Source organism: Oncorhynchus keta, unplaced genomic scaffold (genome assembly GCF_023373465.1).
Source record: "Oncorhynchus keta strain PuntledgeMale-10-30-2019 unplaced genomic scaffold, Oket_V2 Un_contig_5916_pilon_pilon, whole genome shotgun sequence".
In the NCBI taxonomy this organism is placed as follows: domain Eukaryota; kingdom Metazoa; phylum Chordata; class Actinopteri; order Salmoniformes; family Salmonidae; genus Oncorhynchus; species Oncorhynchus keta.
Window position 1 is genome coordinate 1,455,491 of NW_026288583.1, and position 13,719 is coordinate 1,469,209.

Sequence of the window (13,719 nt, forward strand, 5' to 3'; positions counted from 1 at the left end):
AATATCAGATATATGATTTTAATTGCCTGTTTAGTCAACAAGTTGGTGTGAAGGCTTCGGAGCTGGAGACTTTGTGTTTAAAATCAAAATGATAACTATTCCAAAATGGAAGTTTATGCTGGGTTGGAGAATCTATGTGGTTGGTAAAATAAAAGCGGCCATTTTTAAAATGTTGACAACCAGTGTCCTTGTTATGCAGCTTTAAATAAATTACGTTTTCCCATATGTGTATAATCTAAGTGTTATAGCGGTGGTCACAAAACTAAGTTAATTTCATAACTTAAACAAGTGCTGCAAAAGCGCTATGTACATTTTACCATACAACACCCAACTAATCCCCATGTCAGCCATAACTATTGTATATGGACCAAAGATTTGACATTTGTGAATATATTCATTCTACCTCATACTTATTGATACATTACCAGTTATTACAATCATATTGCAATTGCAGTCACACTTGTAGAATTCAAGCCAGCCATTTGTAATCTAAGCTAACAGTCTAGCACCTGAAAGTCTATATAGGACCCCCCCCACCTCCCCCCTACAAAATGGCCGCCTCTCTGCATGTGGACGTCCCCGGAAGGGTGGAATTCTTGTTTTTGGATGTCTGCAGCTATAACCTTGAAGGATGCAATTTCATCTGTCATTTATTCTTCCCCATCTAGACTGTATCAGGATAAACTGTACTTCCAGTAAGTTAACACTCAAGTTTCATTTTGCTCTTGTATTATGATACTCTGCTGTTTAAAGGAATGTGTTATTTTAAGTGTGTCTTTCTCTTATCCCTGTGGTGTTGGTTGGAGAAGGGGTGTGTCTGTCAGTTCAACTGGTCAGACCATCAATAGATCACGGACAACAGAAACACTCAAACTGGAAACAGACAGTCAGGGTGGTGATTTGTTAATCTCTTAGGTTTTAGTTTTATGTAAGGCCATATTGTCTTAAATAAGAACATTTCATGTTATAATGTCCTGTGACTGAATTTCTTTTCCCCCGCATGAATGTATTTTAGTTACAGTATATAGGAAGTTCTACTGTAATGAAGGTTTGATTTTGCGTTTTTTTTGGCTGCAATATAACTCCCTTTTTAGAGATGGATAATTATATAACCCTTTTCAAAAATCATATATGGCAGATACAATGTTTAGCGTTTTGGTTTTCAGCACGAAGTTGAGATTAATAAATCACCACTTGTTACATAACTAAACATTTGAAAATTCTTACATGAAAGAGCTTCATCGTAGGTGGACAACGTAGAATACATAGACTTATTCTACTACAATATATATTTGTTGTAGAATAAGTAACTTGAATATACAAAATGATAAACATATATATATGTAAAGATGTTATACTATTCATATAGTGTAGGTCCTCTTCAAGTCAAATGCGACAAATTAGTTAATGGTTTTATTATGATTATATCAGTGTCATGATACTGTACGATTTCTTTTAATGTATCAAATTGGTTAGCTCTGTTTGCTTCTAAACGTGTGTCTCTAAGTCAGAGCTTTAGTACGACACTATAATACACTCAGGTATATTAAGTGTCCATACTGTTGGGGAGAAGGTCAACATTAACTGCTTTTACTCATGAATAGGGCTCGGAAACCTTTAGTGTACAGTACTGTATGTCTGTCTGTCTGTCTGTCTGTCTGTCTGTCTGTCTGTCTGTCTGTCTGTCTGTCTGTCTGTCTGTCTGTCTGTCTGTCTGTCTGTCTGTCTGTCTGTCTGTCTGTCTGTCTGTCTGTCTTTTTAAATTGTCAGACACTAGAATGAAAAGTACATTTTAAGTGCTGCACATTAGTTTCAAAGCTCTCAGCAGGCTAAGAGTATGTGAGGACTGCAGTGTTTTATGTAAGAGACGCGTTCAGTGTGTATGTATGTGTGTGTGTGCACGTGTTCCTGCGTGCGTGTGTGTCCACGCGTCCCTGTGTGCATGCTTGTGTGTGTGAGTGACAGATATGATTACTGTTATTGTACATTCGGCTCCTATAATGTCTGATGCTAATTGCTGCAGTAAATTGCTGTGGCATTTCAGGACAAAGAGTGGAATCCAGATTTGACATAATGTCTTCTGCTGGGTAGCCTACCTGGAAAAGAAAATCAAGATGGTCTCAGAAATAAACCCACAGTACATTTCCAACCACTTATATTTTTACCCCCTTTGTAATATTGTGTAAAATGAGGCCTATTTTGTGATTTAAGAGCTAATAGTCTTAGTTATAAAATAGCGGTACAGTACATCTTAGTTATGAGTAACATTACGAGCATTACCCGAAATGATGCGATGACATTACTGGGCCCAATAACCGCCACCTTCAAAACTAAAAGTCAAGATGTTAACACTCCCAAAATGACAGCGCAAGGAAACATGAAACTGTCCAAATCAATGCAGCATCCCTCCAGGGGTTCTGAGCTCATGTGGTTGTGTCTGCCAGACTCTGTTTGTGTCGGCTGTTGTAAATCAACAGCACACCCATGACAGGGTGAGAACACACAGAAGTGTCCCGGAGAATATCGCTCCTGCTGAAACTCCTGTATCTCCTGCCGTTACAAAGGCCAGAAAAGTACTGTCAGACACGCGCGCACACACACACACACACACACACACACACACACACACACACACACACACACACACACACACACACACACACACACACACACACACACACACACACACACACACACACACACACACACACACACACACACACACACACACACACACACGGTAGTGCAGTAGACTGTCTAGATCACTGGGCTTTACTGGTGCTTAGAGGGATTCTGGCTAAACCAAGCTGAAGTTCAAGCGATCAGCTCGGGGGCGTTACTTGGCTGTGAAAGATACAGTAATAACCTAGTGTACGTGTAGGTAACACTACAGTCCTCTTTGAACTACGTAGTATTCATCTATTAATAACAGATTTTGAAAGTATTTGGAAGGTATTTCCAGACCCTATGATGAGTAAAAGCTGTGTAATTGTTACATTGACTGCAGTGGTTTTTCTGCTGAGTACATATTTAAAGTCGTACGTTTCCGCAGTGAAGGTGCTATTCCAGTGTGCAATCACAATTTAAGAAATATTGTTGTAGAAAAATGTATTCGTTGTTGCTTTTTACCAAAATAACCTAACCTTTGTTTTCCACAGTAACACCCAGTACACGTGTAATTTGAAAAGTGAACAAAGTGAAAATGCCAAAATGATCCCAATTGACAATGAATCAGAATACAAATCAACTTGACATGCTCAAGGTGCTCTGCTGTCATCATCCCCAATATATGCCTTGTATTACACCTGCTCCTTTTGAGTCGTTACAAATAAGACCATTATATCACCTCCTTCTATTGGAAAAGGCCCAATATGACAGCCCCTATTGGAAACTGGAAAGCAAAGGTTTGGTTGGGGAGGCAGGACAACTTTAACTTTGTGACCAACCATCGTTCTCAGGCAAGGGACCCGAGACCCTGTATGCTGGGCAAAAACTCAATGATAATGAGTGGCATACGGTGCGCGTGGTCCGCCGGGGAAAAACCTACAAGCTCACGGTGGACGATGACGTAGCAGAAGGTACTATACTAGCTACAGTCTGAGAGAAAGTTCCTCATCAGCCACTGTTTGTGTGGGTTGATGTGTCTGGTGTTCTCATTTAGTTTCAGGCTTAGGGGAATGACAGAATTAGCTCGTTAACGTGAACTGTCCTTCCGGTGGTTTTAAATGTTTATTTTAAATAATTATTTGAGAAAGGTGACTAAACTGTTGCCATCTATTGATATGTCTGAAGTGTTCTTGCTGAGCTTATTCAGTTGTACTATTACATTGTATTTACCCGTATCGTACCGGAATTTCACCACCTCTTTAAATTCAGCCCTTTTGTGTTAGTATCAGACAGTTTTTTCTTTTTTTCTTTTTTCTTTTTTCTTCTTTTTCACTTCATCCCCTACTCCAGGCCAGATGGCGGGTGACCACACCCGTCTTGAGTTCCACAACATCGAGACGGGCATCATGACGGAGAGACGCTTCGTCTCGGCCATCCCCTCTAGCTTCATCGGACACCTGCAGAGCCTCAGGTTCCTCTTCTCTCATATACTTTGTTATGAACTTCCTGCCGTATACTGTTATGAACGTCGTTACTCCACCCAGAAAGACATAGCAGTATACAAGATACAAGCTCTTTACAGGCAATGCGAACAGATCTGAATGTGAGTACTACGCCATCGCATTGGATATGTTGACATGGTTGACATATGGTGTCAGTTTTGGTGAAACCAAATCTGAACCAGTTAACATGGCTGTTTTGTTTTGCTTCACTTCAGCAGATCTTGTTGATACGTTTGCCGCTAGTGAATGACAAGTTCTTCCAGTTGACAAGAAAGTGGTTTACTTTATCTGTTTTAATGCATCAGATAATATCTTTTTTTCAAATAGAACCTTATTCCCATCTATTGACTCCAGGTTCAACGGGATGCTGTACATTGATCTCTGTAAGAACGGCGACATCGACTTCTGCGAGCTAAACGCCCGGTTTGGCATGCGCTCCATCATCGCTGACCCTGTGACCTTCAAGTCCAAGAGCAGCTACCTGAGCCTGGCCACCCTGCAGGCCTACACCTCTATGCACCTGTTCTTCCAGTTCAAAACCACCTCCCCGGACGGATTCATAATGTTCAACAGTGGAGACGGAAACGACTTCATCGCTGTGGAGCTAGTCAAAGGGTGAGTGGGATCCGACCTGGTCTTAGACTTTGTTGTTAATTAACGCTTTTTGTTTGTTTTTGTCACCACAATTACGAAGGCACACAAGGATGGTATTACAGTAGCATATAACAATAATAATCACAATAAGTGACAAATACTGTAATTCATATGTATGTGGACAGCCCTTCAAATTAGTGCATTCGGCTATTTCAGCCACACCCGTAGAGAAAAATTGGCAGTAGAATGGGCTGTACTGAAGAGCTTGCAACATGGCACCGTCATAGGAAGCCACCTTTCCAACAAGTCAGTTAGTCAAATTTCTGCCCTGCTAGAGCTGCCCCGGTCAATTGTCAGTGCTGTTGTTGTGAAGTGGAAACGTCTCGCAGCAACAACGGCTCAGCCGTGAAGTGGTAGGCCACACAAGCTCACAGAACGGGACCGCCGAGTGCTGAAGCGAGTAGATCACCATGCTCAATGCCAAGCGTTGGCTGGAGTGGTGTAAAGTTTGCCGCCATTGGAGTGATGAATCATGCTTCACCATCTGGCAGTCCAACGGACAAATCTGGGTTTGGCAGATGCCAGGAGCACGCAACCTGTCCGCATGCATAGTGCCAACTGTTATTTTTGGTGGTGGAGGAATAATGGTCTGGGGCTGTTTTTCATGGTTCGGGCTAGGCCCCTTCGGGAAATCTTAACCTCACAGCATACAATGACATTCTAGACGATTCTGTACTTCCAACTTTGTGGCAACAACTTGTGGATGGACATTTCCTGTTTCAGCACGAAATGCCCCGGTGCACAAAGCGAGGTCCATAGAGAAATGGTTTGTCGACCTCTTGTGGAAGAACTTGACTGGCCTGCATAGAGCCATGACCTCAACTCCATCGAACACCTTTGGGATGAATTGGAACGCAGACTGCGAGCCAGGCCTAATCTCCCAACATCAGTGCCTGATGCCTCACTAATGCTCTTGTGACTGAATGTCCCCGCAGCAATGTTCCAACATTTAGTGGAAAGCCTTCCCAGAAGAGTGGAGGCTGTTATAGCAGCAAAGGGGGGACCAGAAGTTTGACGAGAAGGTGTCCACATACTTTTGGCCATGTAGTGTATAACTGCAGTGGTTATATGTCACCATTTTGACATATTCCTGTAGTTCCCATACTCCACTCACAGAGGCCTAGAAGTCATCTCCTCTGCTGCGCCACTCCTATTGGTCAAACAGGTGTTCTATTCAGTGACCAGATTGACTTTTGACCTCCCTCAGGTACATCCACTACGTGTTTGACCTTGGCAATGGGCCTAACGTCATCAAGGGTAACAGCGACCGGGCTCTCCATGACAACCAGTGGCACAACGTGGTCATCACCCGTGACAACAGCAACATCCACACGCTGAAGGTGGACGCCAAGGCAACCAGCCAGGTGGTCAATGGAGCCAAAAACCTTGACCTGAAAGGTAGAGTATATAGCAGAGGTGGTTCAGTGAACCATGTGGGATGACTAACCTTGCTTGAGACCTGAATACCCATGTCCCAGAGCTAATGCCTGGGCTTTAGCTCAATGGGCTATTGTGGTTTTGAGTCGCACACGTCTACCCTGGTTGCTTATGTAGAATTTTTACAATGATTTATCGTAAAACACTCTTTAAAAACATAATGTATTTGCAAATAGCTTAAACGGGACAGTAAAACAAAGCATTACCAGGATTGTAAAATAAAACATTACCAGGACTGTAAAATAAAGCATTACCAGGACTGTAAAATAAAGCATTACCAGGACTGTAAAATAAAGCATTACCAGGACTGTAAAATAAAGCATTACCAGGACTGTAAAATAAAGCATTACCAGGACTGTAAAATAAAGCATTACCAGGACTGTAAAATAAAGCATTACCAGGACTGTAAAATAAAAGACTTAATGATAAAGCTCGACTCTGTCAGTACATGTCGGTGTCCTCTCTTCTCCTCCCTCCAGGTGACCTGTTTATTGCTGGACTGGGCCCTGGTATGTACGGTAGCCTGCCCAAGCTGGTGGCGTCCCGGGATGGCTTCCAAGGCTGCCTGGCCTCTGTGGACCTCAACGGCCGCCTCCCTGACCTCCTCCAGGACGCGCTGTTCCGCAGCGGGCAGATTGAGCGAGGATGCGAAGGTACACCCTCCCTCAAAACCATGTCCGACTCGGACTTCAGCTCAAACTCAAACTACAACCCAAACTACAACCCCAGAAACAACAAAAACGTCAACGACAGCTCAGGGAGCCCATTCTTCCTCCTTAACTCCAACAGTAGCTCCACCTCCCTTGTACCTTACGCTCCCTCGTCCATCCTACTAACCCTGCTGGTCACCTCACTCACCACCCAGACAGCCCTCAGTTAGAGCAGGGCTGGACATTTACAACCACCACCAACTGCCATTGTTACAGTAGGTACAGTAGATGTTGACCCCAACCAATGGTGAAGGGTCCGTATTAATTCATCCTAATGTATATGGTCAGGGTTTGAAGTTAGGAAATTATAGATATGTTGTGATGGGTAACTTCAACCTCGAGGACCAGACCTAGCTCATATCGGCCACATTGGTCGCACAATGATGATGTCACATCATCACAGCTCAAAGCAGCATTACAGTAACATTAGTACACATTAGCACAAACACAACCAAGCGCTCCATTGTTGACTTTGTTGTTTTGAGATGTTTCCCTTTTTTTATCGGTGTTTTAGGAGCTCGTCATGATTGATAACAGTCATGTTTCAGAAAGACAAAAAAACAAAACATAAAGAAAACATTTGTGTAGAAGGGTGTCTGTACATACAGGACAGGGAGCTACCGGTATGTTGATTATGTCCGTTTTGTATACAAAACTTTTGATTGTGTGGGCATGTAAGTGTTATGTGATCAATTGCTATTTTGTGCTGTACAATAAGTCCTTATCATACATAGCTACGATTGGCTATTTGTTGATTTAACGCACTATACTGTACAACCCAAATTTACATACAGTTTGCACTGATGTTCAGATTAGAAATGTAATCGGCTCTTCTTGCCCAAGCAACAATGCAACTATAGAGAATAGAATAAGAATTGTAATATCTCTATGGAGCCATATGGAAAACCCCAGATACGATACAACAGCTTGTATGCAATGTGCGCACAAAACTAGAATGCCAAAAGTTTCAGTTTGTTTAGCGTTTATTTGAAATATTCCATGCATATCAACGAGCCGCCGACGGCCTATTGAAACATTTTTGCACTAGCATCACATTTCATTCAGATTAAGAATCGTCGCTGCAAATACTCTATGCTCTTTTGACTACTCTTCAAATATCATTTTTGGTTTATAGTTTATAGTTTTTGGTCAGTGGGCAAGTTTCCCGAGTCTTAAGAGTTTTTGCACCGTGAATCCCTTTGTTTTTCTGAACATTTATTTTCCTTTTTCTTTTGTGTGAGCGTTTTCTCATCTTGTTTTAAAAAAAAATGTATTTCAATCTATCTGTTGTGCATTTGTTCTTCTTGTTTCTTTTGTTGTTCTTTTGAAAAGACCGTATCAGAGAGCCACATAATGGTGCAGTATATACACCTAATATACCTTTAACATTATGACTATTGTACAGGATATCTATAACTCCATATTTATATCCCCCATAAGTCTTCCTCTCATTACAAGTCTGAATGTTACTTTGGGAGACACAGTATACACCGTGATGTGTGTTTTGAAATATCTGTTTATTTATTTTTCGCAATAAAAGCTCATAAATCATGTTTATTTGGTCTTCCGTTGTATCACATCCATGACATTTCTTCTTTGTTGTCATTTGTTTGTCTGTGAGTGGCTGTGAGGATGTGTGCGCACATATTTGCATCGGTGTGTGTATTTTCACTTATTCTTTTGCTAAATCATTGTCACGTAATGAACTTTCCTGTCAAGAACAATGGCAGGGTAGTCAGTTGGGTTTTGGAGCACATAGTTCAACAGCAGATGGAGCAGCATGATAAAAAAAGTATGATTTTATGAACAGTGTTGTCAGCACACCAAAAAATGACAGTCCAGGAATTTGTTGTTCAAAAGTTTCAAGTTCAAAAATGAACCAAAGTAGCCTAATTACTAGCAACCAATTATTTTATTCAGCGGATGGTGGTGGGGGGCATAGTTACCATTAATTAATTTGTAGGCTTCAAATTGACCGCAAAAAGCCCAAACAGATATAATATTTAACACAATCATTTCAAACCTTGCTTACATTTGTATACGATCACATGTTATTCTGCTTTTTATTCATTTTTTATTGTTGGACATAAAACACCAGGAAATCAGCTCTGAGTGATTTGAATTTTGGAAATCTGTTCCCAAGTATTCCCAAAATTCATATCACTTGGAGCTGATTTCCTGGTGTTTTATGTCCAACAATTTTTTTTTTTTTAATCGTAAAAACATTTGCTCAGAAAACCTGGGTGGGGGAAATAAATCCACCAGCAAGCCAAATACAGCCTGCTGGCCACCAGTTAGGAAACCCTGGTCTATAGCATACCTGAGACACTAAAACAACTTAACATTGTCCATACACAACCAACCACACTATCAGAATGAATTATCCCAAACAGTCCGTGGGAGCTTCAATGGGCCCGGTTTCCCATAAGCATGTTTAAAGGCTAAGTTCATCTTAGAACCTTCCTAGGAGCATTGTTAAATCTCCGAGCTGTTTCCTAAAACCATTCTTACTAAAGTTGTGCTTACTAAATGTTCCTGTTTACGGACTGCCCCAGACCACGTGTACATAAACGCCAACGCCTCCATCACACTCACATTGATTTACATTTCGGTACAATAGTGCATCTAAATCTTTTAAGGGGGGTGAGAAGGATTACTTTATCCTATCCTAGGTATTCCTTAAAGAGGTGGGGTTTCAGGTGTCTCCGGAAGGTGGTGATTGACTCTGCTGTCCTGGCGTCGTGAGGGAGTGTGTTCCACCATTGGGGAGCCAGAGCAGCGAACAGTTTTGACTGGGCTGAGCGGGAACTGTACTTCCTCAGTGGTAGGGAGGCGAGCAGGCCAGAGGTGGATGAACGCAGTGCCCTTGTTTGGGTGTAGGGCCTGATCAGAGCCTGGAGGTACTGAGGTGCCGTTCCCCTCACAGCTCCGTAGGCAAGCACCATGGTCTTGTAGCGGATGCGAGCTTCAACTGGAAGCCAGTGGAGAGAGCGGAGGAGCGGGGTCACGTGAGAGAACTTGGGAAGGTTGAACACCAGACGGGCTGCGGCGTTCTGGATGAGTTGTAGGGGTTTAATGGCACAGGCAGGGAGCCCAGCCAACAGCGAGTTGCAGTAATCCAGACGGGAGATGACAAGTGCCTGGATTAGGACCTGTGCCGCTTCCTGTGTGAGGCAGGGTCGTACTGTTAAGGTGAATGTTTCACTTCTGTCGCACACGTGTCCAGATGATGACGCGTACATTCCATTTTGTGCAATGGTACAGTAGGTGTGATTGAGGTCGTATGCGATGCCCTTTTGCATCACTTTATACACAGAAGACTTCCCTGCTAAACATAAAATCAAGCTGTTTATCTGTGTCTCTGTGGCCGACGATATCTTTGGAATGAAGTTCACCACACGGTTGCCAATGTCTTTGCTATTGTTAACAAACAAGACAAGGAAAAGAAATATGCTTACAATGAAAACCCGAGATCACTGCATAAAAACTTAGGGTAGTCCGATCGATTAGGCTATGTAGTTCCTGTATGGTTCAGTCAATTGGGTTCTGTTCGGCTAATTCTGTGCTCCACTATGTCAAATGTTTGCCTCAATTTAATACTGTGTGACAACATGTGCACAATTATGATTTTAGTACATTATTATAGGGTAGGCCTAAGCATTATAATGCCCTTCCTCAATAATTGCTACTATAGGTTGTAATCCTAATGTGAGTTGATCCGTCGTCAGTAGTAGCCTATAATGTAGGTTTGAATGGGGAAAGCTTATCCCGAGACTATCCGTATCTACCCATGCTCCAACAACTCACTGAAAAGGAGGTGCATGGTCAAGCTGACGTCTGCATTGGCCGTGCAGCATTTACTGTGATATGGTCTCTGCAGACGTTCATACTTATTGCGCTTCGTGGAGCAGCGCAGAGCCGCTGTGGAGTGGGTTTGTTAACACAGGATCTCCCGCACTCACCTATCGTCAACCATTCATGTCAATGAGGGCCAAATGGAGCCCCCTCCGCACGAGGTGGCCTATGCGTGCCTCGAAATTGCACCACACAATTCAGATCAAGCATAAGTTGGCTCTTAGTGAAGTTTTTTTCTTCTTCTGCGCGGTGTCTTTTTGAAAAGATGCATCATTAAAACACTGGTAAAAGCCTAAATTCCATCACTATGGGAAACTTGGTCCAGGTAAAGGAATGCATGAGATGGGCGTCTCTGTAACGCCCAACATGAAGACCCAGAAGCATGGCGAGTTGACCGAAGTGTTACAAACGGAACAGTGGTTGTTATGTACGATAAGCAACGTGATGACTTGCATGTGTGTGTAAAGGAGCACTTTTGCGAACGCATGCGATTGTGAGCTTTCATCAGAACATTAATAAATAGTCCGTTCTATCCGTGTGCCTTGGGACATCCATACCCCACTAAAGTTTACATTTGAAATAGCTAAGATAAGGGTTAGGTTTTGGTAAGTTTAATGGTTAGGAGGGTGTTATGGTTAGGGACTTCCCAAGGATCCTTGATAGCATTGACAATGAATAAATAGGCAACTTCAATTACAAATGAACAAACACAAATAGGCCCGAATCTGCTTCATTACTTTAAGGCTCCTCTATTCACAGTTAATCACAAAACAATGTGACAGTTTAATTATAACATTGTCATGCAGTTTTAATCAGGGATCAGCAATGGACTTTTAGTAGGCTATGTTACGTCAAAGTCGGTCAGTCAACAAAGTTACAAATCGATTTGGGGAGCATTATAGTCCTGAACTTCGAATGTAAGGCATGGTTTATTGTAATTGAATCAAACCCTCACTAGATGGCGCTAATGCCTCGACCATTGGGGTACTGAGCTGAAAGCTCAGAACTCGAGGCCTTGAAGAGCACTCGTACCTAATTGTCCATTGCAGCTCTCATTCATTACTGTCGGCAGCAATGGGTTTAAGTTCAATCTGAAGGTAAACAAAATTAGTGTTAAACTGTATTTCGTTGTTTCTATGACTCACATCATCCCTGAACCGTCTTGTCCTCATTCCTTCATTTGTAAAACATATGCATACTAACCTTTGTGTTTTCATCACTCTTGAGCAGCAATGGTCCCATATGCTTTTAAGTATACTACACAATGTTTAAAAATCCTAATTGGGTTTGATTAAATACCTTATTCATGTCAAATGAAAATATTGCTTGCGTCATATTCCTTTGCAGGTTTCCATGCAGATGTCTGTTTGTTATTTCCTGTTGTCATTTTCACTTGAATATGAATATTTTAGTAAAGTGTGTCTGAATTATGTGCAATGACTAAACAGGTAAACATGTAGCTAATCCGATGGTGCAATGCCCTTCCAAATAGGCCTTCATTTGTTTATGTGACAATATACAATGTGGTTCAATAGGCCCAAAAATCTCCAATCCATAACCATCTTCACCTACATGTTTTCTCTGTACTGTTCCCATCTGTTTCATGTCTCCTTATAGTTTGGTTGTCATGGTAGTGTAGCCCTGACCCCTGACCCCTTCCTTAGAGAGGTTAAAGGGCATGTCTATGTTAGTAAAGCGCTTGCTTTATTAACCGACAGTCATTGGCCACCTACTAACCTTATTTTATCGTTTTTCACTTTCTGTTCTTTTCGCTAACAAAGTTGGTTTCACCAAAGCTGACCTACAAGGTAGAAGGTTCAAATTCCATTCTGAGCTTGGCCCAAAGATGCTGTGTGTAATGTTATGTGTCACCACTCACTAAAGAATAATGCCTTGGCTTAAAGATACTCTCAGCAAGATGATGTCATCATATACAGCGGGGTGACTTCCTGTTTACACAAATCAACAGCAAAAACATTGTAATTTGCCAAGATTCCACATTTTGGCATGCCTCAAGGTAGAGCGCAATTAGGTCGAGTCAATAGCAGTCTTGGTTGATTTAAAGTCTGATGTCGTTGGTGGTAAAGCAAGAAGTCTCTCCGCTGTATATGATGATGTCACCTTGCACAGTGTACACTTAAGCACAATCCACTGCAAACATGGCCAGGTATTGAAAGCTTCTCTGTGGCTGGCTATGTGCTTGTTATAAAATGGTTCACTTCTGGAGAATAATAGGTAGCGGTTGCTAGTGCTACGGCGTACCCTCACTTCACAGGCAGGCGGGCAGGCAGGGAGACAGACTAATGATTGCGATGGAGAGCTTTTGCATAAATAAAACATTAGCCGGCCTGTATAATTATGTCTGCAGATCTTGTTTTTCTGTATCGAGCCGTGTACTTGTTTTATGCTAATGTTGTTAGACGGAGAGCGTTGCTGTTCCCGCCTGTCTGGGCAGCGTCATAGAAGAATCCATTAAGTCTCGCACCGTGGGTCGCCGCACGCACGCACACACACACACACACACACACACACACACACACACACACACACACACACACACACACACACACACACACACTCTTGTATACACCAGAAAAGCAGACCCGCATGTACACACACACACACACACACACACACACACACACACACACACACACACACACACACACACACACACACACACACACACACACACACACACACACACACACAATCCCCCTTCTGCCTCAGATGCTTTTAGTCCCAGAGTGTGGATGCTCCCTGATATACCAGTGTGATTAGCACACTAATTAAAGAAACGGTCGCCTACATTCAATCTGAGATTCCGACAGTCTGACAGCTAATTTCATTAGAATGCGGCAGCAGCTTTTTACATGCAATAAATGCAGGCCGGAGACTGTTGGTATTTTAGAGACATTTATACATATCAAAAAGTCCACTCCGAGGGGTTTTAG

The 13,719-nt window shown here is 42.3% G+C and overlaps 1 protein-coding gene across 1 annotated transcript in view; it reads left to right on the top strand.

Annotated features, from left to right (window-relative positions):
• The window catches only part of LOC118362807 (neurexin-3a), a gene marked incomplete at its 3' end in the record, with an annotated part of 338,958 nt that overhangs the window by 168,981 nt on the left and 156,258 nt on the right, over positions 1 to 13,719 (top strand). Inside the window, exons 12-18 of the mRNA XM_052510632.1 lie at positions 669 to 695; positions 3,459 to 3,578; positions 3,958 to 4,078; positions 4,464 to 4,724; positions 5,971 to 6,161; positions 6,680 to 6,853; positions 12,547 to 12,573. Coding sequence (XP_052366592.1) covers positions 669 to 695; positions 3,459 to 3,578; positions 3,958 to 4,078; positions 4,464 to 4,724; positions 5,971 to 6,161; positions 6,680 to 6,853; positions 12,547 to 12,573 — 921 coding nt within the window. The remainder of the gene's footprint in view (positions 1 to 668; positions 696 to 3,458; positions 3,579 to 3,957; positions 4,079 to 4,463; positions 4,725 to 5,970; positions 6,162 to 6,679; positions 6,854 to 12,546; positions 12,574 to 13,719) is intronic.